We start from the raw sequence: 24,963 nt of genomic DNA, 5'->3' as shown, positions 1-24,963 counted from the left end.
TAAATGATAATTCGGTGTCTGAAATGTCCTGCTGTTGTGCTGATAACTCGGGTATGCTCGGGTGATATTGCTTATTTGTAAAGTGCAACAGTGCCTGTCCGTGTTTGTTTTTTTGTTTTTTTTAATTCCTTCTTTCTTTCTTTTTTCTGTGGCATTGGTGGAAGCATTTTTTCACATATATTTTTCCCCTAGGGATTAAAAAGTTTTAATAAAGCGTAATAAGCCATGAACCAAACTACCAGCTAAACGAGGTGAATCACAAGATTACAAACTTTGATTTGAAGTAAAGAAAGAATTTGAAAATCAGAGAAAAACACAAAGGTGTAATGCACGGCTTTAATGAGGGAATAAATTAAAACGGTGGATAAATGTAAAATATTCATTTCAGATTATGCATATAGAAACAGTTGTTTTTTTACGTTTATTGAAAAGTATGCATATGTGCATGTAAGTAAAGTATGGAGGTTGACTCAATTAGCTCCTTTCGATTCTCTGATTGGTCAAGATTTCTTTGCAGAATCATGAGTGATGTTTTTCACCAGAAATTCCACTGTTAAGTGATTATTTCAAATAAATAAATAAATAAGTTGCAATAATGTGGTCTGATGGCTTTAATAAAAACATATTTACAGCCTAATATCTTAGTATAAGTCTGTCTGCAAAGTCGGCATGAAACGGCTTTTTGGTTTGTCTTCCCTATTGTGACGCATATCTTGTAGCTTCTAAACTTGACTTGATTTTATCCAACGGGAATCGATTGGATGGTTGGATCATTGGATCATTGTAGTTTGCTATTGCTGTGATGTCATGTGAGTGACAGGTTGTCCCGCCCTCACGCCAGTAAACGCTTCATCAGAGAAGAGATGTCAGCAAGAGAGGGGGAAAGTTATCTTGATTGGAGATTATGAGAGCACATGTAAAAAAAATAAATAAATACGGACAAATCATTTATAATAAATAATCACATTAAAAAAATAAAAAATAAATAATTGCTAATTGTTTGAACTTGTTTATCCGTCTCGTCTCAATTGCTAGGAACTGTTTCTTTGCGGAAGCTTTGCCTTTAGTTAGATAATAAAATCTTTCAGCTCAAATCAACACTTTGTTTCCAATTATTTTCTTATGTGGCAAGCAGCCATGTGATAAGCGTGATCGTAAAATACCGTAAATTAAGGCCTGCTTTATGTCTAGGTCCTGATTACCCTGTCCTGATCACCGGCTGGATGCATAAGTATCCCTTACATACTGTATAAACTTTTAATGGTGAAGACTGAGTGTTTTTTATTATGGATATCAAAAACAACACTAAAAACTTTGGGAAGTTTTCTTTGTGTTCCATTCAGGCGTAAGATTATGTAGCATGGCCTTGAAGATCTGCTTCACTGTCCCAAATACATATTTGGATTCAGAGACTAAATTCAGCTCATTTATTTTATTTTGCAAATTGAGTGTGGGCTCTGCAAAGACGTGTTTGCTTGTCTTCTTACAGCTACCCCATGCTGCCAGACTCTTACACAACTACTAATTAGATTTTGTTGTTTAAAAAGTAGGTCTTAAATTTCCCAAACTTTCCATTCCTGCATTAACCAGACTATGTGTCTGAAGTGTTTTTCTGAATTTCGCCAGGGCTACTTTTTTATTTATTTAAATGAAATGTGTTCTTAGACAGCCCAACGCTTTGGGAAATATGTTAATTCCCCTGGAATAACATTTCCATATTTGTAGATGAATGATTTCAATTTCTGCAAGTCAAAGCAATGCAATCAAGAGTTTGAGGCTCTGCCAGAGCATGACCTTGAGGGTAGATTCTTAAGGAAAAGTGAAGGCTATTAATCCATACAAAATTATTTACACACTTCATTTGGTGACCACATCAATTATTAAATGCAGCATCTTCCTGCAATTAACAGAAATTAATCTCCGTCTCTGTTTGAGTTTAGAGTCTGCCTCCTATCTTGTAAAATACACATAATATTAAGAACCCCCCCCCCCCCATTTTCTGTTCCACCATTTATAAAGTGCTGTCTTGATAAAAAAAAAAGGCAATTAACATCAAAGAAGCTGAACCTGCAGTAACAGCATTAAACTCAGTCCAGTATTAATCCTCAATCCCATTGTATTGTGTTCAGAAACATCACAATTCCTAATGCAATCATGCCTGTGAATATTAATTTAATGAAAAGGATTTGAAGGGTGTCAAATGGACCTTAAGGGAGACTGTTAAGGGAAATTATCCAACCGTATCCACATACATCTGCCAAAGTGCCAATTAATCTCATATTCTAAACTGTACATCAAAACATCTGCCTTGGCATTTGAATATAAATTTCCTCTCTATAAGTGATCTGTAGTTTCTAGTATATTTGCATTATAATCTGTAAAAATCCTACAAGTCAATTCCACATGTTTGCAGACACAAAAGAAGTTTTGAAATGCCTGGTTATCATAAAGCCCATTCCATTAGAAAACGCTAATTTAATTTTCATAATTTTCAATGCTGTGTCCCAATGAAGTCTGGCAAGATAAAAATCTGTTTATCTGTATAAAGCACCATCGGTTTTCTCTAACAGCAATGAGTCAGTTGGCGCGCACACACAGCTCAGCGGTTTTATTTTTAAAGAGCAGTGGAAAACCAACAGCATTACACTGAAGAAAGAGGAGTCAAGGAGGCAAAAGGGATACAGTTACCAGGATCCTGACATTTGCAAAGCTTTTTAATTTGCAGCCCGAATGCAATGTCCTGACACATACGAAAAAAGTCATACCAAAAAAACAAACAAAACAAAAAAAGTAGCATACAGTAGAATTTTCAATTGTATTGTAGCTCAAACTGAACTGTCTGTTTTCCCCTCAGGGCAAAACAAAGCAAAAAAAAAAAATGGGAAATATATATAGGGGAAAACATAGGAAATAGGATAAATAAATACAAAATAATTCACATAATAATTTACAGCTCTCAGCTTAGATTTGCCTCATTTGACTCAAAGTTATTTGTTCAAAATGAACTACAATGAAAAATATTCTTTTGAAATAAACTCTGGTTTAAGAAGATATGAAATTTAGCAGCAAAACATGTAAAAGCATTGGCATGAGAAGTAGCTGAATCATAGCAATGGCAGATATGGCAAACCAGCCACATTTATCAAGCACATACATATATAGTTGAACTGGTGCCAGTGGAATCAGGGGAGGAATGTGAACTCACACACCATCACGTATGCAAAGAAACCTCCACACAACAACATTCGCACACCCTCTCACACACAGCATACATTTCCAAACATACATGGCAGTCAGACACAACACATACCTATTCATAATATTTGCTCTGCACACACACACGGGGATCATTAGCAAAAAAGACAATGACCAAAGAAATATAAAGCATCACTGCTATCAGCCCTTAGTCCCAAAGTATCACCCTGCTGAATGTTCAGACATTTAGGGTGCAGTAGATAAGTGTACACCAACAAATAATCATTTGTTCTTTTATACAAAGAAAAGTGCTGAACCAAATCAGAAAGAGCACCTCCAGTGAAATCAGGAGGTTTGTGTCATCTGACACAGTCACTGAAGTCCAAAGTATTTTTTTTTTTTTTGATGACGCAAAGAGTCTTATCATATTAAAAAAAAGTCCTAATACATATCAAAAGTTCCTGTAATAAACATTTTGCTATCTTAAAGCCTATTGGCAACCAGTCCAAGATGGGAAAATTGAGAGCTTTCCCACATCCATGACAGGTGTTCTGTATTCACAGAGCTTTTCTGTATCAAAGCATAGCTGGAAATCTCCCCAATGGCCCTGCACTAAAACTAGAAGCCGCAATGTTCAATCGGAGAAACTTGCATCAGCTCATTTCATACACATTGCCCCTGGCAAGGATTTCCACAAGAGTATTTTGTGTCTTTCAGCTTTGTTCTGCAGAAGTATAGCTGTGTAGGCATCAGGTGGACCAATCAGCATGGAAAAGCTGTACGTAAAGATTATGAATGGTGCACCTTTGAAATCCTTAGAGAAATCCGCGTTTGCAGTACCCCCAAGGCCTTGTGTTCTTAGAAAGGAAAGATAACGGGGAGAAAATGCAATAACCTTCGTATTGAACTCCATGTGCTGTGCCCTGTCCTTGCAGGTGTTTGATGGTCTACTTAAATTCTTTTGTTTTAAGCCTTGATTTGTCAATGTCTGTGAATATTTTTGGATTAGCCCCATTTATAGCACGAATCCAGGAATTCAAAGCCTGGGGCGGTCACCTGGACAAAATAGAGTCATTTGAGTCGCATGGTGTCCCGGGCAGCACAAAAAGCTCTTCGTTTACATCGCAACAGCACCGTTATTGTGCTTCTTTTAGTCCATGTTCTGAATAGCTGGATAGTTCTTGTCTGAGGAGGCAATCCACCTCAGGAGCTTCAGAAGAATGTGCCTTTGGTGTTCTTGCAGAGAATCTTTTTGAAGGCTCTGCGGAAATCTTTGTTGAAGATGGTGTAGATGACCGGGTTGAGGCAGCTGTTGCAGTAGCCGATCCAGAAGAAGAATTTAAAGAGTGGGTCTGGCAGGGCACATGTCTCGGGGCACACGGCCTGCAGGCTGTACGAGAAGAAGAAGGGGAACCAGCAGACGACAAAGACGCCAATTACCACCGCCAACACAAAGGTGAAGCGTTTCTCTCGGTTCACCATCGCTTTGCGCCGCGCTGAGCTGGGCGTTCCTTCCTGCTTTGTCTTCCGGGTCACCAGCTTGGCGCCTTTGGCGGTGGCGATCATGTCTCTGTATTTCTGGATAGTGGCGGGGGAATGGATGCCACTAGGCGTCACGCTCGGAGTGCAAGGGACCTCTAACCCCCTCCCACCTTGCTCTGTGTCCGAGTCAGAGCTCATGCTCTCTACGTTATTGTTGTCAGGCGGTTTCTTGGTCTTCTTCACTTTTTTCCCCTGTTTAGGTTTCTTAGGAGCCATTTCAGATGAATTCGAAGGAGACGGGGAGGGACACGGTGTGGTTGGCGTCAGGGCTGTCGAAGGGGCTTGCAAAAGGTTGTTGGCAATCGGGGTGCTCGCCGCCTGCTGGACGGACTCCACTTGGGACACAGCCAGAGTTGGAGGCCTAGGGTTTTTATGCAGGGTAGCAGGCGTTTCATCTCCTCTTCCGTTTTGCAGACCCTCCTTGTGCTGAGACGCTGCGGCATTGGCTGGGACCTCTTTGCGGGGCTCCCCTGGTGGACACCGCGTGCGCTGCTTGGCAATCTGGTAGATCCTTATGTAGACTAAGATCATAATCAGACAAGGAGCAAAGAAGGAACCGATAGTAGAGTACAGGATGTACCAACGCTCATCATTGAGCTGACACTGTGGCAGCCCATCTGAATCAGCACCTCCTTTCTTGTTCATGGAGAGTAACGGTGGAAAGGAGATGACTGCTGATATCAGCCACACCACCAAAATTGCACATTTGATGCGTTTGTGCGTCCGCTTTGGGCCGTACGTGACGGCGCGTGAGATAGACAAGTAGCGGTCTAGACTGATGGCGCACAGGTGTACTATAGAGGAAGTGCAGAACAACACATCCAACGCCAGGTAAATCTCACACCATACGGTACGGAAATACCAGTATCCCATCAGTTCATTGGCCAGCGAAAATGGGATGATGAGGGTGGCTACCAAGATGTCTGCAGCCGCAAGTGAGACCAAGAAGAGATTCTGGGGTCCTCTAAGTGAGCGGCTGGTTAAAACAGCGATTATGACAAAAATATTGCCCACAATTGTAAAAAGAATCATCAGTGTGATGGCTGTTGCAAAGATTGCTGTGGCTTCTGGAGAGTATGGGGCGAGCTTTATCATACTCTGGTTACAAGTGGGTGAAGACGTGCCTCCGGTGATGTTGATGTTGTGGCCAGGCAGACCTGTGCCTGCAAAGCACGCGCTCTCCATGACTGCCAATGCCCTGACACTAGATGTGTATATGGACTAATGTTCTCTCTCTAATCCAAATGTAGGTAGAATAATTTGAAAAATTTCGTTCAGCTGTTTTTCCCCCCTCTAAGAACTTAGTGAAAGATATTTTGTTAAATATTAAATTAAATAAACTCTTAACGTATAAACCCCCTTACGTATAAACGAATGAATACATCTCTAACTGCAGTAAATATATGGCAGCCATTGTTATGTCACATCTCATCGAGTGTTGGTATTTTATTATTTAGCGTCACATTAAAAAATGGAATAAACGTCTTCTGAGTTTTGGAACATTTATGGAAACATGCGAATTGATTTAAAGGATAACCATCAAATAAATTAAATGTCAGATTAAATCTAATGAGTTATTATTTGCGGTTGTAATTAACTATAATTTAAACCCACCTAGAACGAAAAAATGCAAAAATACGAGTGAGACAGATTAATTGGCAATATAAAAAAAGATGCGCAATATTGTGCTTCTGTAAATTATTTGGAAAAGCAGTAATTCAACACAAATATTCAAGGTAAGAATAAAAAAATGGTATAAATTCATAAGTTCTTACAAAACAAATATATTGGAATGCTTAAATGTAGGTTACCCAGATGCACAACCCTCCACGGAGCGCGAGGCTTTAAATATAAATCTCCAGAGAGCGAGCAGCAGCGCGCGGCGATGTGCCAGATTCCCCTCACAGTTTTCACAAGTTTGCAAAAAGAATGTAAGCGCAACAACTACCATGATAAATGATGGAGTCTTGTGTAGTTGTGTCGTTGTTACATTCCTGAGTGTAGAAAGTCGGCATAGGCTTATAAAGAATCGGAGGCACGCCAAAATGTGTCGGGTATGTCCAAAGCACTAAAAAGAAGTATGCCTGAAAACAGCTTGTCGTCCGTCTCCCTCCGTGTTTCTCCCGTTTTAGTCACAGTATCTCATTCAGCAAGTTAAATGCCTCCTACGTGCCTCGCGCATTACCTCAGTGACAGTTTTAAGTATCGCGCGAGCCGCACTGGCTTCATATCTACGCAGCGGTTCTCCTCAGGACCCCAGTATAAGTGATGTCAGGACGGGCGTCATGAGGCAACTCTTCCCTCCCACATAAAAGCCTGACCTATCATAAAACTCTATTGTAGAGCATAAAACAAATACAGCCGTGTAGTGGGTGCAATTAAAATAATACATTTTGGAGAGGTCAACAATCCAAACAGCTTGTAGTAGGCTATACAAAATGGATAAAGGTAATGATTTTGATTAATGATATTTCCATAATGAAGAGTATACAGGATTAATGTTGCTATATATTCATTTGAGAAGTTAACACTAACTCGACCACCGCAAACTTGTAAAGGCTCATGTAGGCTGTGGGAAATGAAAGGTTGTTTTGCAGTTGCGTAAACCGCAGAAACACATTATGTTGTTGACTACATCCAACAAAAAAAGCAACAAATTAAAAAGTAAGTTGACTGTAAAAGCAACAGAGACCTGTCTGAAACGTTTAAAACTTTAATCACAGACTGCGCTCTCGTGCGTAAAAGGACTCGTGACAATCGAGCGCTTCCTCCGCACCGTATTCGCGCTTCATTTCACAAAGATCAAGTGGTTTAATGCTCTCTTCAGATGATAAAGTGCAACATATATAACCAATCGCAATTTAGAAGCCCTTCAAACGTATCCATTAGGATCGGTGATTTTTTGTTGTTTCCTGAATCACCTGTATTACCGTCGTGATTTTTAGCAAAGAACACAGGACGTTGTGTCAAAAGGGTCGAATGAGTTGCTGTATTTCCAGCATGCAAAAAAAATATATTAAATAAATATTTGCACGAAGCAGCATTTCGCACAGAGAGCTCTTCAGTAGAGAACTATGTTTTAGAGAAATGTTTGTCTGTTTTGACAGACAGACAGACAGACAGGCAGACAGACAGATAGATAGATAGATAGATAGATAGATAGATAGATAGATAGATAGATAGATAGATAGATAGATAGATAGATAGATAGATAGATAGATAGATAGATAGATAGATAGATAGATAGATAGATAGATAGATAGATAGATAGATAGATAGATAGATAGATAGATACTTTGTTCATTTACAAACCTGTGGTAAGCGCTGCCCCCTTATGGACAACAAAACACAAACAGGCATGTCTTCAGAAGAATATTTCAACATCATTTTGCAGGTGTCTGATTATTTAATAAGTAATTATTTCTTCATTGATCCAGCAAAAAAAAAATGTATTTTGATCGATATTTTATTCATACAAAAGTCCTTGAAGTTATTTCAATGTTGTTACAGGATGAAGCTCTACTAAAGCCTGTTCTTATGGACTAAATTGCTTGGCTATCTAAATCTTAACCGGTGTTAAAATTTCCACTGCATGTCAGGTTATTTTTCCATTAATGTCTGCAAGCCATCTAAAACCTTGACACTCCTTAAGATGAAGTTCTCTTTGGAAGCTGCATTTCATTTACTGTAATTTATTTTTCCCTAATAGCTTTCAAGAAGCTCCCTTCTGGGGAGAAGTCATTTTCTTCTTGATTGACTGATATATCAGAGAGGCCGTTTAATTTGACCCTTGTGGAAAAGAAGTGCACTTAATTGTATTGAACGAACGTTTACTTGTAGTGTATACTTCAAATAAAAAAAATAAAAATAAAAAACTGTACCACTTAAGTGTAGCCTACTTAGTGGTACACTTTTAAAACACATTAAAAGTTGTACCTTAAATTACATTTTGAATCATAATGTTTTACACAGAAGTACACTGTAAAAACTAAAGGAGCCTCAAGTATCCTGTCGGATACTCAAGGAACTTCAAAATGTAATTTTGGTGCCTCAAAGCTCTTTTTCCTATAGTAGGGTTACTGGAGGACCATTGACAATCTTTGAGGTTCTTGCTGGAACTTATGGGATCCTTTAAGCACTTTGTATTTACTTCAGAGGTTCTGGAGTCACCTTTTCATTACCATGAGACCTCGAAGTGCTTTGGGGGAAAATAGAGGAACCTGAATGCGATAAAAGGGTTATTGGAAGATCTTTTAACATTCAAGTGGTTCCTGGAAGATCTCTTATGTTAAAGCCAGCATCTGGAGGAACCCAATGGTTCAGTGAGGCCCGAATTAGATTATTATTCTATTATTATTATTATTATCCTATTATTATTATAGGCTACTTAAGTTTGATTCAGAATACATACCCAGGTGAAAAAGACGTACTATTAAATGTATTAAAAATGTACTTGAGTGTGTTTTTAGTAGACCTACAATACAAATATAGCCTACTTTAATGCATTTTTTTTATTATTATTATTATTATTATAGGCAAGTTTGATTCAGTATACATACCCAGGTGAAAAAGATGTACTATTAAATGTATTAAAAATGTACTTGAGTGTGTTTTTAGTAGACCTACAATACAAATATACTTTAATGCATTTTTAATACATTTAACAGTAACTATAGTCTTTTTCACTTGGGTAGCTTACATATATTTAGTATAGGCCTATTTTATTAAGTCATTTAAACCTTAAACAACAACACTAAATAATAATAATATTATATGAAGAATAAGAAGCAGGAGGAGAAAAGTATTATTCTGTCACGAAACTGCTGCTATTCCTCTGCTGTCGTCGCTTCAGTGATCCTCGCGCTGCTCGCGCGCAACAAAGCTCAGCTGATCGTCATCAGAAAGTAACGGCTCCTCTCATCAAAGCTTCCGCCGTTTGTTCGGCTCTCCGTTACAAGGTTTGTAAACTCGCCAAATAAATATAAATACAGAGTCTACTCACTATTCAAACACACACATATATCTAAACTAAATTTATTATACATTACTACGTTTTTACAGTGTTTACCACTCGTTTATTGCACAGTATCTGGTATGAAGGTTTTAGCCGCGATGCTAACTACGTTGATCTAATGAACAAATGGAAATGATTGACTTATTGTCTTACATTGATTTAGTCATTCAATTCAACATATTTTGTACAACTGTGTCTTCAAATTGCTGATATAGCCTAACTAATTTAGAAAATTCTCTGATTCTTGGCGTTTGTTATGAATAACAAAAACAGGTTATAGTTTGCTCTGTTTTTGTTTAGCCTAACTTTACTACAGGTGCCCTCAATCTCTCAAATACCATTTTAAAGCCATTTACTGGTCAATAAATATTATGTTGTGAATAATCAGCTTTGTTCTTTTGTTTCCCCAGAACAACCATTACATTTCTAAAATAATCTGAACATTTCAGTGGCAACATTGAATTACAGTAAGTTACCTGCACCACATGCAAGTACTTTATTACTATGAACTTTCTCTGTGTGAAATTGTATTGTTTGACTGTGTACTTGTGTTTTTTAATCAGTTACTCTCTGAAAATCTTTTCTCATGATCTCAAATCTCATTCATGTTACTCAGAAAAATAATATCACAGGTTTGATTCACAAAAAATGCTATAGACATTTTAACTCTGAATTATAACTTCAAGTTTAGTCTTTTTCAACAAACAAAAAAATTAATAAATAGGAAAAAGCTATTGAGAGTGAGGAGTTGTCGTCACGGTATAGAGCCCCTCCCCCGATCCGCCATGTTGGCAGGATTCCAGCGGCAAAACATCATTGTTTACGTGTGTTGTTAACTCGGTAGTAGAGGAGGTTTTCGCAATTCCGCACTGTTTTACCATGCCTGGAAGTAAAAACTGCTCCAGTGTTTGTCACAAGAAGCCAAGCGCCGACATTAGGCATTTCTCAATAGCAAGTACGCAAAGTTTGGACTTAAATGCCAAGTCCAGCTCAGGAGAATGACTCCCGAGGACGCGCGTCACTCAGCTCGCTCTGCTACTCCGGTTATCTCTGTATGTACATTTTAGGCAACAATAAAACGAAATATGTTATAAAACACTACACTGCCTCTTTTCGTTTTCATTTAAAGAAATCTTAAACATTACACAAATGTGGTTCAGGCAACGCATATTTATTATATTCACTACACGTAACGTTAGCATATTTATAACAAAACTTTTTTTAAAAAATTGTTATATTTAAATTGTTCTTTTCGTTTAAATTTTAAAAATATTAAACTTATTAATATGGTTCAGGCAATATATTATGTGCATTTGTACTCTGATCATGACTGTAATAAAATAAAATAAAAATACAAAACTAAACCCTGTCTCTTTTTGTTGAATTTCAGTTTTATCAATAATAGTCATTATAAAAGTAGCCTATAAGTAAAAAGTACAAGAAGCTATACAATAAGAAATAAAGCAAACGATTCAGTCAAACATACAAAGTCAGCGCTCTAGTCTAACATTACAACAACGGTAAAGTTAAATAGCCTAAATATAAAGTTATGAAATTTCACTTAGCCCTCAGTTTGGCCAGGGAACAAGATTCAAGACCAAAGATCGCCCGTTAGGTCAACACAAGACAAATTATATCTCATGTTATCTTCTCTAAATACCGCTGTTTTGCGCTTGGTGTGAGCTTGTTCCTGTAAGGTCCCTTTTCTTTCGCCTTATCTTTTTGCATTGCTTTACTTTCTTCCTTTTCTTTTTCGTATTCGTAGATCAGTCTGTGTCCCGCTGAAATAATAAATAGCCTAATAATAATAGCCTAATAAATGCGCAAAAATGAAAGAGCTCTGGAATGTTTAGTCGCGCTTCTGTGTAGTTCTGAAGGCGTTGCCCCTGGCAACCGATAGCGTCTCCTTCCATCATGGCCGACAGGCTCAGACCCCGCCCAAATCAACCCAAGTCGGCACGTGACTCCTCACTCTCAATTAGGCTTCAGAAGACTTGCAACACAACCCATAACACATGAGTTGTGAACTCATTGATTATTTTTAGGATCTTTTCTGGGACATTTTTGGAGCTTAACCATTTTTACATAAATTGTTGCATTGAATTGAACTAGACAAGTGTGCATAAGAATGGTTTCATGAATGATTTACACAATTGTTTTCTGCTTGTGTTTCATGCAGTGTCAGCGAGGGGTTGCATTATGCCTGAGATCTGCTTTTGGGTTCCACAGACAGAAAGTCAAACAGGTTTGGAACGTCACAAGGCTGAGGAAATTATTTAAATTTCACAACTATCACTTTAATAACATTACTAACAGTAAATTTTGTACTTTGCAGGGATCTCGGTAAGCTGAAATACAAGTTTGATCAAGAATAAAAATCCTCCTGTAGACCTGAAAATCACTGAAGTGCCTGGACCATCCACCAGAAAAGAGGAAAAACAAACGGAAAACGATGCTGTACCTTTTCACTTTTCTAACTCGTTAAGTACCTCACACCAACTTGGTCCCATAGTGACATTTTTGACCACAAACGAAATTGCTGATCGTGTGAATTCATATTGAAATGACTGAATTCACCAGTGAACATTCACAGAACAACAGATCATTTTACTGCACCTTAACTCTGTTTCGGGTCGAAGCCTCTACTTCCTCTATCTTGTTTCATGAGAATACTCAACAACCATTTATGAACACTGTTGATTCAAGTCACACATTTAAGCTTTTCAAAAGCCATAGTGTACATTACAGTCTCCAGTCTAACGGCATCCCAGACTTAAACATTTTATGATTCAAAATAGCTGAATAACTAACCATCAGAGATTTCAGTATAGAGATAAAGGTTACAGCACAATGAGTGTATATTAGCACTGTTGTTTGTTTTTGGCATCTGATAGAGCTTTTGGACTTGGAAACAGTGATGTCAGACTCACCATCGGACTGAAACACAAATGTTTTAAAGTTAAGTATGATGGACATTTTTAATTAGTTCAAATGTAATTTTTTTACATTGATTTATTTAGTGGAACATATGTGTTTCCATGCATTTTGTTGAGATGTCTTTTCTTGTTTATCTATTGTATATACATGGTTGATTATTCATGTTGCTTATGTATTATACTATTTTTTTGTGTAGTCATTGATATTAATCTGTAGTTAGCTTTTTTCCCCATGTGCATGGAAGTGTATGTATAAAAATGAATATCAAATATGTAATAAACAATTCTTATTTTGTATTTGGTTCAATTTGTTTATTATAATAGAAGTCAAAGGTAACCATAGTAATAACATGAAATTAAATATTTAAAAAAAAAATGAAATTTGGTTCCTGGAGGCACCCACAGTGGTTCCACACAGTGCCTAATATAAGAGTTCCTCAGGAAACCTGTGTGGTTCCTCAGAGAACCGGCCCTTTTTAAAGGGTGCCTAGAGGATCTACAGACGGTTCCGCCGGTGTGGCAAAGTGAAGAACCCCAAAAGGTTCCTCCAGGCACCTTTTATTTTTACAGTGTACACTTATTTTGATGCGGATGTGATGACTTATATACTAAAACACATGCAAAGTAGGCCTACTTGATTTTAATCTGTAGTTTTATTCATTATTACATTTACAGTAAAGATATTTTAAAGTACTAAATTGCAACTTCATCATTACAAATGTGTAATTACAAATATATTTAAATACATGACACAAGTTTCAATAGAAATTACATTAAATTTGAGTTCACCATATTGTCACATTCGACAGTACATGGGCTATTTCAATTATACAATTATGAAATTACACATAAAGATGTACTACCATTACTACCATACTACCACCAGAAGTCCTACCATTGTAAAAAAAAAAAAAAAAAAAAATGCTGCCTTAAATTTTTAAGTACAATCAACTTGAAAGTTAAAGTCATTTCAACTTAAATTACATTAAACTTACTTTTTATTTTTTGAACTAACCTTTCATTTAAGTAAAATAATTGAAAGTGGGGGGAAATCACATTATGAAATAAATGTTTTTCTCCAAAACACGTTGGCCACAATTATTGGCACCCCTAGAATTTTTTAGGAGTAAAATATCTCTGAAGTATATTCCCATTAATATTTACCTTTTTTAGTACACCAGGGTGACTAGGAACATGAAACTGTCCAGCTATGACTTCTTGTTTCACAGGAGTTTAAATATGAGGAAACACAAAGGCCAAATCCCCTTAATCATCCATCACAATGAGTAAAACCACAGAATATAGTTCTGATGCGTAGCAAAAGATTGTTGACCATCACAAAATAGAAAGTGGCTGTAAGACAATAGCTAAAGAATTGAAAATCCCCATTTTGACCATCAGGGCAATAATTAAGAAGTTCCAATCAACTAAAGATGTTACGAATCTGCCAGGAAGAGGACGTGTGTCTATACTCTCTTAATGGATGGTGAGGATGAAAGTGGCCAAAGACTCTTCAAGGATCACAGATGGAGAATTGCAGAGATTAGTTGAGTTTTGGGGTCAGAAAGCCAAAAAAAAAAAAAAAACCACATCCCCACATGTTGTTTGGGAGGGTTTCAAGAAAAATCCTCCTCGCTCCTCCAGAAACAAACTCCAGCAAATTTAATTGTCAGACATGACTGGAACTTCAAACGGCACAGGGTTCTGTGGTCAGATGAGACTAAAAAAATAGCTTTTTGGCAGCAAACACACTAGATGGGTTTGGTGAACGCAAGGATAAAAAGTACCCCATGTGTACAATTTAATATACCGTTGGATCTTTAATGTTGTGGGCATATTTTTCTGCTGGAGGTCCTGGACTTCTTGTTCAGATACATGGCATCGTGGATTCTATCAAATATCAACAGATAAAAAATCAAAACCTGATGCCTTCTGCTAGAAATCTTATAATGGGCCGTGGTTGGATCTTCCATCAGGACAACGATCCAAAACAAACATCAAAATCAACACAAAAATTTGTTGCGGAGCACGAAATGAAGCTTCTGCCATGACCGTCCCAGTCCCCTGACCTGATGAGTGGGCTTAACTGAAGAGAAGAAGCACAAACATGGATCTGGGAATCTGAAGGATCTGGAGAGATTCTGTATGGAGGAATGGTCTCTGATCTCTTGTCAGGTGTTCTCCAAACTCATCAGGCATTATAGGAGACGACTCAGAGCTGTTATCTTGGCAAAAGGAGATTGCAAAAAGTATTTAATAAAAGGGTGCCAATAATTGTGGCCAATGTGTTTTGGAGAAAAACATTTATTTCATAATGTGATTTCCCCCCCACTTTCAATTATTTTACTTCAGTGAAAGGTTAGAATTTTGCAAATATTTTGAATGAAAGATCAAAAGGATAAACGATGCAGATTTATTTTTTACAGCCAGTTTTGATCATATTTACCATGGGTGCCATTAATTGTGGAGGGCACTGTATAATATATATATATATATATATATATATATATATATATATATATATATATATATATATATATATATATATATATATATATATATATATTGTATATTATTTCTGTAATAAGTACTCTTTTCATACTTTTTGGCTATTTTGAGATTATCTTCATCCGCTGATAACCATGTCTGCTTGGCTGATCCTATTGTATCAGTTCAAATATACAGACAGCCTTATGGACATTTTAATTTGAGTATAACTAAATCATGTACAATTTTTTTTTTAATAAGATCCTTTTTATTTATTAGCCTATGACTTGGATGTATATTAAAGACCATTTTATGTCAGAAATGTTTTGGAAGTTCGTTTATAAGAGAGAAAGAGGGAGGTTATGAATGTCACGCTTCTACTGTTAATGCTGCAGTTTCTGGTGACAATGAAAACAGTATCATGCAGAGCAACATTAGTTGTGATTCCCAACAACAAAAGCAAACTGTGACTTTATATCATGCTCCTGTTGTTATGAGCAAGCTGATGGGTTGCGCGTTCACAAAAAGAATTAACCCCGGACAACATGCAGATTTTCCAATTCACTTAGCTGACAAAGCGCATTGGGGCTGACAAGACTGCCAATATTCCCATAGCCTGTGGTAAGCACTATTTAAATTATTTGTTTAGATGCTGCTGTCAGGTCAAATGAAAAGTGAGAATATGATTTCAGTCGCTGTGTAATGGCTCTAACGGCCTAAATATTTACTGGGTAATATGTGATTCAGAAATATGAGCCCCTCAATGGCACTGGATCAAAGTTTAACAGTTAAGGCTGGATCCAATTAAAATTTCGATCTAAAACTGCAAAGTAAGCAAATAAGTTTGGCTTCTCTTGCCAGGTCTGGTGTGCCGGATCCAGCCTTGATAACACTGTCCTCACCTTGCTCTTCCTCCTCTCCTTCTCAGATTGTTTTCATCTATTGTTCGTATCAACATTCACTGCACCTGTGCCACCTGTGCACTCTGAGCTGGCTTATATTGCATTGGTTTGATCACATCATTGGAAATAAGAGTCTTTGTGTGTAAACGTTGACAGCTGTGTTTTAGTTGTGCTGCCCCTTTGCAACACAAGTGCATCACAGTGCGAAATGTGTTTTAGTGAATGAGAATGTTTTGCAGAAAGAATGCATGAGATTTGCAAATGGTGTCTAACTGCCTGAACTTGTTTAATGTTTTACAGAAAGAGTGATTTATTCGACAAATTGTTTTAGGATATTGAGAATTTGGTTCAGAGAATGGGGTTTTGTGTTTTAGCAATTCAGAAAATTTACTTCGAATGATCAGCAGATGGCACTGTGGTACAAGATTTCCACTGCTTGTATCCTGTTGCAACAATCCAAAAAGTGGTATTTTCCCATATTAATAATTTTATAAGATTACCACAGCAGTGAGCAAGGACGGATCTTGAATGTATGCCAATGACTAGTGTGCGACCATGTAAAATAAAATAAGAAATTATTTTAATTTCTAAGTTTCTAAGAAACTGAAACTTGTTTTAGAAAGGACACATTCAAATTTATAAAGATAGAAGATTTATATTTCAATAACTGCTGTTCTTTTGAACTGTCTATTCATCAAAGGATCCTTAAAAAATATTATTACGGGTCTACAAAAATATTAAGTAACTGGTTTCAAAATTTATAAAAATAAGGGTAACACTTTACAATAAGGTCCATTAGTTAACATTAGTTAATGTATGAACCAACGTGAGCAATACATTTGTTACAGTATTTATTAATCTTTGTAAATATTAGTTAATAAAAATCCATCTGTTCATTGTTTGTTCATGTTAGTGCATTAACTAATGTTAACAAATACAACCTTTGATTTTAATAATGTATTAGTAAATGTTGAAATTAATATTAACAAAGATTAATAAATGCTGTAGAGGTATTGTTCATTCGTAGTTGATTTCTATTCATCAAATGATCCTATAAAATGTATTATGGTTTCTACAAAGTAACTGGTTTCAAAATGTATTAAAAAGAATAAGAAATGTTTCTTGAGCAGCAAATCAGAATGATTTCTGAAGGATCATGTGACACTGAAGACTAGAGTGATGATGCTGAAAATTCAGCTTGCTATCAGAGGAATAAATTACATTTAAAAAATATATTAAAATAGCACATTTTTCAAATGTATTCTGGTTATTTGGGCATAAGGAGGATGGCTTCAAAAGAAGTTTGAGAATCTGGAATTCCAAAAATATAAATGATTGATTTGATTCAAAAGATAAAAAGAAAACTACATTCAGTACTGCATTAAACAAATGAATCCATAATTTTATTTACATATTGAAATGAGTAAACCACATAGCTTACAAAAGATCTTATCAAAACAAATCGAATTTAAAGTGCATCGCGTGAATGAAAATAGATAAATAAATATTCACAAAAACGAAGGAAATAACACTTTATAAAAAAATAAAACACATTAGCAAAATGGCTTTAGTGCCTTTATCTATCGCAACACAATTTTAACTTAATCTTAAAATGACCTAGGATCACAGTTTGTCAGGTCTTTGCCCTTTAAAACTTGTTTTGAGACTGACAATTAGACTAACTTCATGGAAAAACTTGACATTTACCACACAGAAGACTAACCACAAGTCACAGCCATATATGGTCACAGCATCACTCAATGGAACATTGACTGATGCAACATCTATGATGATCTGCAGACATACATCCTGAACATATACTATTGTTGAAGGCTAAGTGAAAACGCTTTAGGAGACTATCTTAGACGTTTGGCAGGACGGAAGTCGTTTGTCTGTTTCATCAATATCTCAGATACAAGTTGATGTTATAAGATCACAGTAGTAGTCGAGTACACAATGTCACAATGACACGTGACTATTACATTTTCCATGAGGGCTATTGAGTGCAGCGGCCGTTCGGAAACGACAACTATTTATAGTTTGTATTGCCATTAACGATCAAGAACAGGTAGTCGGTTGATGCCGTCTACAACAAGTTGAGTTATGCCATGGTGTTAGTTTTAAAGGGTGAGATGCCACATTTGGTCTCACGTGTCAGTTTGTACACCCATAGCATCGAGCAAAAACTTCCTTTAAGCACCTTTGTAGATTTGTCCCAGTCTTTGAGGTCAAAGCTGCGACTAGTCTGAAAGTTAGTGGGGCCAGTTCAAGATTTCTTGACTGATACTAAAACGCAGTGCCACTGTTTTCTCTGTCTAGCACAGAATAAGGGCACAAAACGTCCGTCTCGAACTGCAGAAGTTGTCCCATGAAAGCTAGATTGGGTGAGATGACTTGTCTGCGGCGTTTTACAAAGTCAAAGGCCTCGTCCAGACGGACACGTCGAGCGTGGATGAGGTACGCCAGGCAGATGGTGGCCGACCGGGAGATTCCTGCGTGACAGTGGACCAGCACTCGCCCGCCACTCTCTTTTATCGAATCTGCAGATGCAATGAAGGTGAGCGTTAGTTTTTAGCTCCTCGTTATTTTTATGAAGGATTCTGAAAACTCTTTTTACCGTTAGGACTTACCAATAAAGTGGATGGCCTCTGGAAAGAGCACGCGTATGTCTGCGGCCAGACTGTCCTCCACCTTCAGAGTTTTGTACTGAAGTTCCTCCTCAAACAGGTTCGGACAGGAAGAGGATACGTTGAGCACTGCCGTGATCCCGCAGCGTTCCAGAGTTTCCCGTCTGGACGAGTGATGCGCACTTCCCAGAAAGAGGAAGGGGAGGATTTCAACTGGACCACCCTGGTAATCCAAAAGGATAAAAATCAATGAGTATATTCAAAAGATGTCGTGTGATATTAACAAGTCATTGTATAATTTAATATGATTTTGAGATTTCTAATCACCAACCTGATCATAGAGAGGAGTCTTTCTTCCGGACACAATGGACTCTGGTTCACTGAGAGCAGGATTGTTTGAGAACATGACAGGAGTGTTAAAGCAGAGCTCTGGATAAAGTGCAGAGAACCCGTCAAATCCACCTAGAAATGGTCAGAGAAAACATTTAGTTAATTTTCATTTTCTGGGTTTGGCAAAATACACTGTAAAAAATTTTTTTTAAGTACAATCAACTTGGATGTTTAAGTCATTTCAACTTAAATTACATTAAACTGATTGAAAAAAAAGTTTGCTTAACTTATTTTGATGAGTTAAAGCAATGTAAAAATAAAAAGCTGTCATAACTTAGTGATCTTATAATTTTTTACATTGTAGAGCAAGCAAACATCTCCACAATTATTTATTGGCTTCCAAATTTCAGCAAAACACATAAACAAATTCCATTTTGGGTTAGAAATAACCTTTGATTAAACTGTAAAACACTTTAAAATAAGGTAAATTTCTATATTTTAATATTATATATTTTTTTTTTTTTACTTGAATAAAACTGTTCATTCAGATGTTATTCATTTGTATGTTCCCTGACAAAACATTTTTACAGTGCAACATTTTGCTGTTTCCAAATATATGTACACACGAGCTATTTATGTTTATTAAATATAATTACTTTCATTGATACAACTTAATATCAGGCTGAGTTATTTTAAATCATATTATTCCAGTTAATTCAAATGTTACCATATTTGAACTTATTATGTCGCCATCCAAACAATGTAAATTTATTTACAATTTAAATAAATATAGGCCTTTAGAAACATAAGACATAGCAACTTAGAACAAAATTAAAATATTCCCAAAAAGAATGACAACATGTAGGCTAGTCATGATGAATTATTGTTCCAATTTTTTAGTGTAGGCTATAAAAGAAATAGCACGTATAGCAATTTAACTGAATTTAAGTTCTATTCCTCAAAAACAATGACAACATTTCTAGTTTTGAGAACTCTACCTTGTAAGAAGCATATGTGCGTCGAGGCAGACTGGACCTCTAACTGAAGGGCACTGATGAGGAGACTGGCCAAACTCTCGCTCTTCAAATCCCTGACCGACCGACTGTTTTCATCCAGGACCACTACCGGAGAGAAGTCCCCGTTCCGCAGCTGGGCAAGGAGAGACTTATCGGCCACCAGCCATTCCAGAGACACCACGGAGCTCTTGGACCTCCGTCTCAGCATGGAATTCCAGTTGACGTTGCGGGACTCGATGATGTGCGCTCGGGAGAAGCCGAGGAAAGGCCGACAGTCCAGCACGATGCATCCCCCAGACGCGAAGAGCTCAGAGGGAGTCCGCAAAATATGAACTAACTCACTACCTGAGATCTCGAGAGGGTCGCCGATACCCATGACCTCTCTAGACAAACAAACAGCCGTGAGTGGAAAACGGATATTCTTCACAGCATCAAGCGCGTTCAATATATGGGAACGTATTTTGTCCACTGGAAATGAAGTGCTATAAACAATAACAAAAATAGATGACACAAAACAATAATGTCCGTGGAGGCCTGGTGTGTTTTCACAGTATTAGCCTATTACTTTGTCTTTAACTCTAAATTTCATATAATCTTCTTCTGAATTTCGTCAAAGCTTAGTTTTAAAGTCCTTTATTTGTCAGCAGATGTGATTCTACAGAACAGGAGGGGTTGGAAACAGTATTTGTATCGCGTCTCCTCCGCCACAGCCACGCCTTCGTTTTCCACATAAGGAACAGACGTCACGTACGGAAACACCATATATGGCCTGTTGACTTGGACCGACATTCCAAATATGGGTGTTCACGCACTCTCGTCTTTTCCCACCGGCACGTGGTCGTTGGGGTTACCCGTGTTTTTTATTTCGTGAAGCTACCATAGAGCCGTACAACAGAGCGCAACACACACACACACACACACACTGGCACACGGCCTATTATTAGTTATGACACCTGTGCGGTTGGCTTGAGGGCTTTGAGCAAGGTCACAAGAGTTAGGTCGTTAAATCAGGAAGTAACATCAAACCACGCTGAAGGCGATGATGTTATTTTTCATGGTTGACCGTACCGCGTAATTTTGTGTGGGTAAAATACACTGCGCTACAACTTTCCACACAGGTGTAGAGTTTTCAGCAAGCTGTCAGGAGAGAAGAATAGACACAAAAGATGCCAAGAACGCACACACACACACACACTTTACACACAAAGTGCTTTACATAAGTAGAATAAAGAAACATTGAGAAAAAAAAACTAAGAATGTTTAAGAATGTATTTAAGAATGTAATGTATAAGCAATATAAAAAGAGAATTAGGCCAATAAATAAAAGGTCATATTAACATAATCTATTATTATTTTATTGTTTTATTTGAAATAACATAATATATTCCAAAGTACATTGCAGTAAAGTTTAGTCAGAGGTAAACTGGTATCAGATATATTTTCATTATGTATGACAAAGAAGTTAAAATAAACAGGAGTGTATCTCTACAGTTTGTACATTAGTCAGATAATTTTATCATAATTTTAGCAATTTTATTTTATGTGTATCTATCTATAGAGTCTCTGAGACTCCAAACAAGTAATGTGATATTTAAAACAGGTTATCAAATAGAATTGTTGATTATAATCAAATCTCATAGCATTAGAAAATGTATCACCGCAATATATCAACCTGATACAATATGTCAAGTATAATTTTTTGAGCTATGAAAATGACTGAAATTCCACACAGAACATGGGGGTTAAAAGCATGAAAAATAGTTTGGCGTTTCATTAGAAAGTATCATTGTATTCAGGGCTTGACATTAACACCCGCCAAATGCGGGTGGATTTTGCTCGTGGCGGGTAACACAGTCACTCCAACTAGCCACTTTGGCGGGTTGAATAATTGTAGTCTTTTCAAAAGGCATCTGAAATAAGTGTGACACTACGACACTACAACTCCCATAGGGCTGTCAACGAATATTCTAAATTCGAATATATATTCGAATAGTAAAAAAAAACAACAACAGAATTTCGAAGGTGAAAATTAATATTCGAATGTGGATAAACGCCCGCGGTAGCAGAGGCGCGGCTGTCTGCTTTGCGAGTGGGCGCGCTGCCTGAGGGCGGGGTCATTTTATTTAACGTTAAACAGAAACATTACTAAAGTGTAGGCTACTGTACTGACTGAATAGATATTGTATGAATAAGGTAGGTTAGATACAGCAGTTTCATGCACTGCAGGCTTCCACTGGTTTGATTATTTACCGTTTCATGTCAAGGAAAAGTTCCATGTTTACCACAGCACAGCTCGCTCGGAGCGTTCAATGTCGGTTATATATACTGTAAAACTTCAATTAGCCTAATGTTAATAATATTTGTTTCAATCACTGAATGAAGCCTGTTATATAAGAGTCGCGACCTTAAATTGCTTGCACAAAACTCTTGATCAGCACTCAACATTTGCTTATTGTTGTTGTTCATTTAAACTGTTATGCACAGAGCGCGTGACGCCTCATTCGCGCCGCAAGACCTCCAGACGCGCGTAAACACGTCTTTACACTCGCGCCAGACCAGGGCCGGCCCGAGGCATAAGCGAACTAAGCGGCTGCTTGGGGCCCCCTCGCCACCAGGGGGCCCCCCAAGCGAGTTTTTTTTTTTTTTTTTTACATATTAATTAACTTAAACAAAAGACATAAATGAATGAATGGATTAATAATTCAAGACAAGAAAATTCTGATTTCATGATCAGTACTGCCTACAACTGGTGCAGTCACGGTAATGTTAAGCCATGTCACAAAAATTTGATTTGATCAATGATTTATCCTTTAAGTTTAATGATATTCAGAACAGAACAAGGATAAAAAATAACTATAAACAAGCCAAAACGAATTAATTTAAAGCGAAAGTGAAAGCGGCGTTGGGCTCACGTATCTCTCTCATTAGAATCAAAATGTTTCAACATTCGCGATGGATTTGGATGGCAAACTATTCTTTATTATAGGCTTCTTTGTACTTCACCCACGTTCCAATATCGAAGAAAAAAATAATTCTCTTCACATGCGCAAAAATGTGCTTGAAATCCAATCGAGGGAAAAAATCATTCTCTTCACATGCGCAAAAAATGTGCTTGGAAACATCACAGTGGAGCGGTGCTTAGGCTGCGCAGCGTTGAATGGTACGAATTAGGCTACTACTGACTATTTAAACAGAGCAGTGTAATTTTTATATGTTAGGTTGACTATTTTTTTTATTATATTTTATTACGGCTATAACGAACAGGCTGCGATATCATTGCAATGCTATGTTGTGTGTCTGTGTGTGTGTGTGTGTGTGTGTGTGTGTGTGTGTGAGGCGCGGACGCGATCGAACAGTGGAAACATAAAAACATACTCCGTCATGTTCATACAAGACATCATTCAAACTGCAAAGTGTTGCAAAACGTTGGAGGATATTTTGCAAATTATAATTTTTTATATGTTTTGTGACAGTTTGTTTTCAGAAGTTTCAAAGAGTTAGTAAAAGAGTAAAGAAAAAGTTAAAACATTTTTATTTAAGTATATCTATTTTTTATTAAGTATTTATTTTGTATTAATACATAACCTCATTGTATTAATTTATAATGTAACATTATAGAGTGACATTGTGTCAATAATCGTCAAGCACAGCACAGGTGACTCCGCGTGTTGGGAGGGGGCCCCCAAATCAAATTCTGCTTAGGGCCCCCAAAAGGCTCGGGCCGGCACTGCGCCAGACGCTCTATTCGCGAAAGAGTGCCTGCGAGTGAGCGAGCGAGAGTGAGTGATGTCTGCGGTCTTGGCCATTTGTTGATTTACTTGTTTTCGTGTAGGTAATACGTTGTCAAATATGTTTAAACTTAAATAAACTAGCCTACCTATAAGTAGTTATGTCTCTTTGTATTAATTTGTCCTGTTATTGACGTAATGCGCGTCATTGACAAAATGTGCAACCAGATGTTCGAATAGATCGAATATAAGCTTTGTGTTTTTTTTTTTTAGAGGGAATATTCGAAGGTCATTTTTGAGCAATTTTGACAGTCCTAATGAGTATTGATCGCTAGTGACCGACAACAAAGAATCGAAGAGACAGCTAGCTGCCCTGCTGCAGTTATGTCGTCTGCCGGTGGAGCAATGTGGCGACATATAGCCTAATACATAATACATGGTTTTATTTTAAAAAAGGAGCTTTACACACAACCTTATCAGAGCTAATGATAATGACCTGTATTGTTATATATTTATGTTGTCTTGATTTGGGTGTGTACAGTGGTTTTACATTTAAAAGGGTTGTAAATCTAGTTCAAGTAAATTTTAGCACGCCATAGTCAACTTTTATCAGGTAATTTCACAACAACAAAAATGTGGCTAGTAAAAATGCTGTGTGGCTAGTAACTTTGGAAACCCACTAGCCACATTGGCTAGTGAGCAAAAAAGTTAATGTCAAGCCCTGATTGTATTGATTGCATTTTTTAAAAAGTTTTTAAATTGATTGAATGTTTTGCCTCACAAAATATACAGTATTTCACAACATTGTAATCATTTTCTCCGCATTTAACTCAACCTAAAATCACAAAGCAAAACTAAAACCAGGTTTATTAGGATTGTATTCAGTAAGCATAGCGGCAATTTAGGTCCTTAGTAAAAAATAGCCAATGTGACTGGACAAACAGATAAACAGATCAATTCCAAATGTACGCCTCTTTTTTTTACCCCTATAAGAACAAACAACACCGTGGCAGACATTAAGGAGCAGGGTGTTCTCTTGAAGCTTGAACGACTCTTAACAGCACGGCCTCCCACGCATCCTATACTTATTGTGGTTGTCCAGGACTCAGTGTCTACCAACACGTTCTCAATGCACATCAACACAAAAGCTGCTTGTACTTGTGAATGAAATGATGCTGTAGAGAAA

General features: G+C 37.1%; 2 protein-coding genes across 2 annotated transcripts; both read right to left on the bottom strand.

Annotated features, from left to right (window-relative positions):
- Positions 1-2,599: 2,599 nt before the first annotated feature.
- On the bottom strand, positions 2,600-6,971 carry adra2b (adrenoceptor alpha 2B). The gene has a single exon (XM_081348891.1). It carries the CDS (start codon positions 5,920-5,922, stop codon positions 4,408-4,410), a length of 1,515 nt encoding a protein of 504 aa, XP_081205017.1. The 5' UTR covers positions 5,923-6,971; the 3' UTR covers positions 2,600-4,407.
- Positions 6,972-17,451: 10,480 nt separating this feature from the next.
- Positions 17,452-20,741, bottom strand: dusp2 (dual specificity phosphatase 2). Its single transcript, XM_081348828.1, has 4 exons — positions 20,032-20,741; positions 19,035-19,165; positions 18,707-18,926; positions 17,452-18,616 (listed from the first exon to the last, which is right to left on the bottom strand). Exons 1-4 carry the CDS (start codon positions 20,423-20,425, stop codon positions 18,363-18,365), a joined length of 999 nt encoding a protein of 332 aa, XP_081204954.1. The 5' UTR covers positions 20,426-20,741; the 3' UTR covers positions 17,452-18,362.
- Positions 20,742-24,963: the final 4,222 nt, after the last annotated feature.

This window comes from Scardinius erythrophthalmus, assembly GCF_964197995.2.
Source record: "Scardinius erythrophthalmus genome assembly, chromosome: 20".
Taxonomy (NCBI): domain Eukaryota; kingdom Metazoa; phylum Chordata; class Actinopteri; order Cypriniformes; family Leuciscidae; genus Scardinius; species Scardinius erythrophthalmus.
This window is presented reverse-complemented; position numbering and strand designations above follow the sequence as displayed.

Excerpts from the sequence above, each read along its gene's own strand:
- adra2b (XM_081348891.1), bottom strand. The coding sequence starts at position 5,922 with ATGGAGAGCGCGTGCTTTGCAGGCACAGGTCTGCCTGGCCACAACATC.
- dusp2 (XM_081348828.1), bottom strand. The coding sequence starts at position 20,425 with ATGGGTATCGGCGACCCTCTCGAGATCTCAGGTAGTGAGTTAGTTCAT. Across the intron at positions 18,927-19,034 it reads AGACTCCTCTCTATGATCAG|GGTGGTCCAGTTGAAATCCT; the intron begins GTTGGTGATTAG and ends TTGGATTACCAG. Across the intron at positions 18,617-18,706 it reads AGAGGCCATCCACTTTATTG|ATTCGATAAAAGAGAGTGGC; the intron begins GTAAGTCCTAAC and ends TTGCATCTGCAG.